Source organism: Bipolaris sorokiniana (assembly GCF_000338995.1).
Source record: "Bipolaris sorokiniana ND90Pr unplaced genomic scaffold COCSAscaffold_157, whole genome shotgun sequence".
Lineage (NCBI taxonomy): Eukaryota > Fungi > Ascomycota > Dothideomycetes > Pleosporales > Pleosporaceae > Bipolaris > Bipolaris sorokiniana.
Genome location: NW_006912048.1, coordinates 1 through 2011, shown reverse-complemented (window position 1 = coordinate 2011; position 2011 = coordinate 1). Strand labels below are relative to the sequence as shown.

Sequence of the window (2011 nt, the reverse complement as noted above, 5' to 3'; positions counted from 1 at the left end):
CCTATCACCCACAGACGGACGGAACAACAGAGCGCGCTAATAGCGATATAGAAGCAGTCGTACGGATCTTCTGCAACTACGATCAAGACAACTGGGCACAACTCTGCCCCCTTTTAGAACTTATGCTCAACTCCCGTACGAACACGACAATAGGAGTTTCACCTTTCTTCCTGCACCATGGTTACCATAACACTCCTTTCCCCCAGCCCCAAACGGTCACGCAAGCCGACGAAGTAGGAGAAGCTGCAAAGGAGATTGTCCGGACGATTAGTGATGCTGCTAACTGGGCTATATCTGCCATGACCTACGCCCAACAAGAACAAGAACGACAAGCTAACAAGTCCCGCAGACCAGCGCCCACCTACCGCGTAGGAGACTGGGTATGGCTAGACTTACGCGATGTACGTACGGCTAGAAGTAGTAAGAAACTTGATTGGAAAAGCGCCAAGTTCCAGGTTGCTCGCGTACGAGACCCTTACTGGGTGGAATTAGCCGTGCCATGGGAAACAAAGACTTACCATGTAGACAAGCTCCGTCCGGCGGCTAACGACCCATTCCCATCGCAGCAGACGGACGACACCAACCCAACTGCTACAGTCGTACAAGATAACGAAAACAATGAGGAACACTTAGAGTGGACAGTACGAGACATCACGGACGAGAGAATAAGGCGCAGGCAAATAGAATACCTTGTTCATTGGGTGGGCTACGACGAGCCCACATGGGAGCCCGCCGCCCATCTCGCTAACACTACGGCCCTACAGTCATGGTTGTCCCACACCCAACCTGGACGACAACCTAACGGACGACTCAGAAGAAACTGGCGAAGGCAGGCCCACCTACTCCACGAGCAGGGGGTTCTCGGCACCACCCGCAGCCGGACGACCACGCTGGTTGCCACTGCTAGGACCGTCAGGGAGCCTCTTGCGCCCACCTCCTATACGAGAGACTGCCTGCTAAGTGACACTGCAACGAGCTCCATGGTCTTGCCAGACGCAGTTAGAGCAGGCTCCACCCCACTCACCGGCGATGGACACGCAGCCAGCGAATGCGGTAAACTCCTTCTCGCCTCGCAGAACAGCGGCGCAATTATTCGTACAAAAAGCCGCGTTGAGAGCGCCGCGGCTATACACAACAAAGGCCTTGAGGTAGGACGGACGGCCAGTGAGAATCTGCCGAGCAGTGATAGTCGTACGTGCGATCACAGGCGAGTAGTCGCGAGGGCCCGGACCGAAGACAGCATCGTACGGACTGTTGCCGCGAGGGCGACAGAAGTAGTCAAAAACACGGCGAATGTCCTCCTACGCAAGTTAACACCAGCCGTACAAGAAGTTAGAAAAGTATTACGTACAGGGGCAACCGCATAAACACGGCGCAGCTCATCTGCGACGCGCTGATCGAAGATAAACTAGACACGATACTCGTTCAGGTTGACAGCGCCTAGCATGTTGAAAGTTGGCAGTACAGCGCCTAGCGTCGTACGAGTCAGAGCCTGGTGGGCAGCGTCGAAGATTTGGTTAGCCACGTTGTTAATAGTGTCATTGGGGCCACCGTCAGTGCAAAACTGCAAACTGTTGGTGTTTGCGTTGGCCCAAACACCGCGAGGGGGTGGTTGCGCTTTCGGCGGCATCGTACGAGTGTGGTCAGAAAGAAAAGAAGAAATCTGTGTAGTAGTGGAGTCAAATTGATTTAACACAAAGGAAGAAAAAGCTGAAGGAGAGAGACGGCAGCTCTACATATCGTACGGAGGGAGCGTTTGCTCTCGTGGAAATCCTCCTTCACTAGAGCAAACAAACGCCGCTGCTCCACCGCAAGTTAGGCAGCCGCGTGCTCCTAGGAAAACAAACAAACGCAAACATGTCCGTACGAGTGGAGGAGGGGAGTATTGTAAAGGGCTGCGCCCGTGATCTCTACTGAAGAGGATCACGTGATCTTCGACCACGTGATATACCTTCTGTACGGACACGTGATCAGAAGCGAGCAGGTATAAGAGAAGTCTGTACTTAGTTAT

General features: G+C 53.6%; 2 protein-coding genes across 2 annotated transcripts; both read right to left on the bottom strand.

Moving 5' to 3' along the window:
* Positions 1-956: 956 nt before the first annotated feature.
* COCSADRAFT_104929 (uncharacterized protein) lies at positions 957-1187 on the bottom strand (the record flags this gene model as incomplete). Its single annotated transcript, XM_007708068.1, has 1 exon — positions 957-1187. A coding segment is annotated over one exon (231 nt), but the record flags the coding sequence as incomplete, so codon positions are not given.
* A 173-nt stretch (positions 1188-1360) lies between these two features.
* Positions 1361-1800, bottom strand: COCSADRAFT_42137 (uncharacterized protein). Its single transcript, XM_007708067.1, has one exon. The coding sequence runs from the start codon at positions 1628-1630 to the stop codon at positions 1409-1411; it is 222 nt and encodes a 73-aa protein (XP_007706257.1). The 5' UTR covers positions 1631-1800; the 3' UTR covers positions 1361-1408.
* Between the last annotated feature and the right edge of the window lie 211 nt (positions 1801-2011).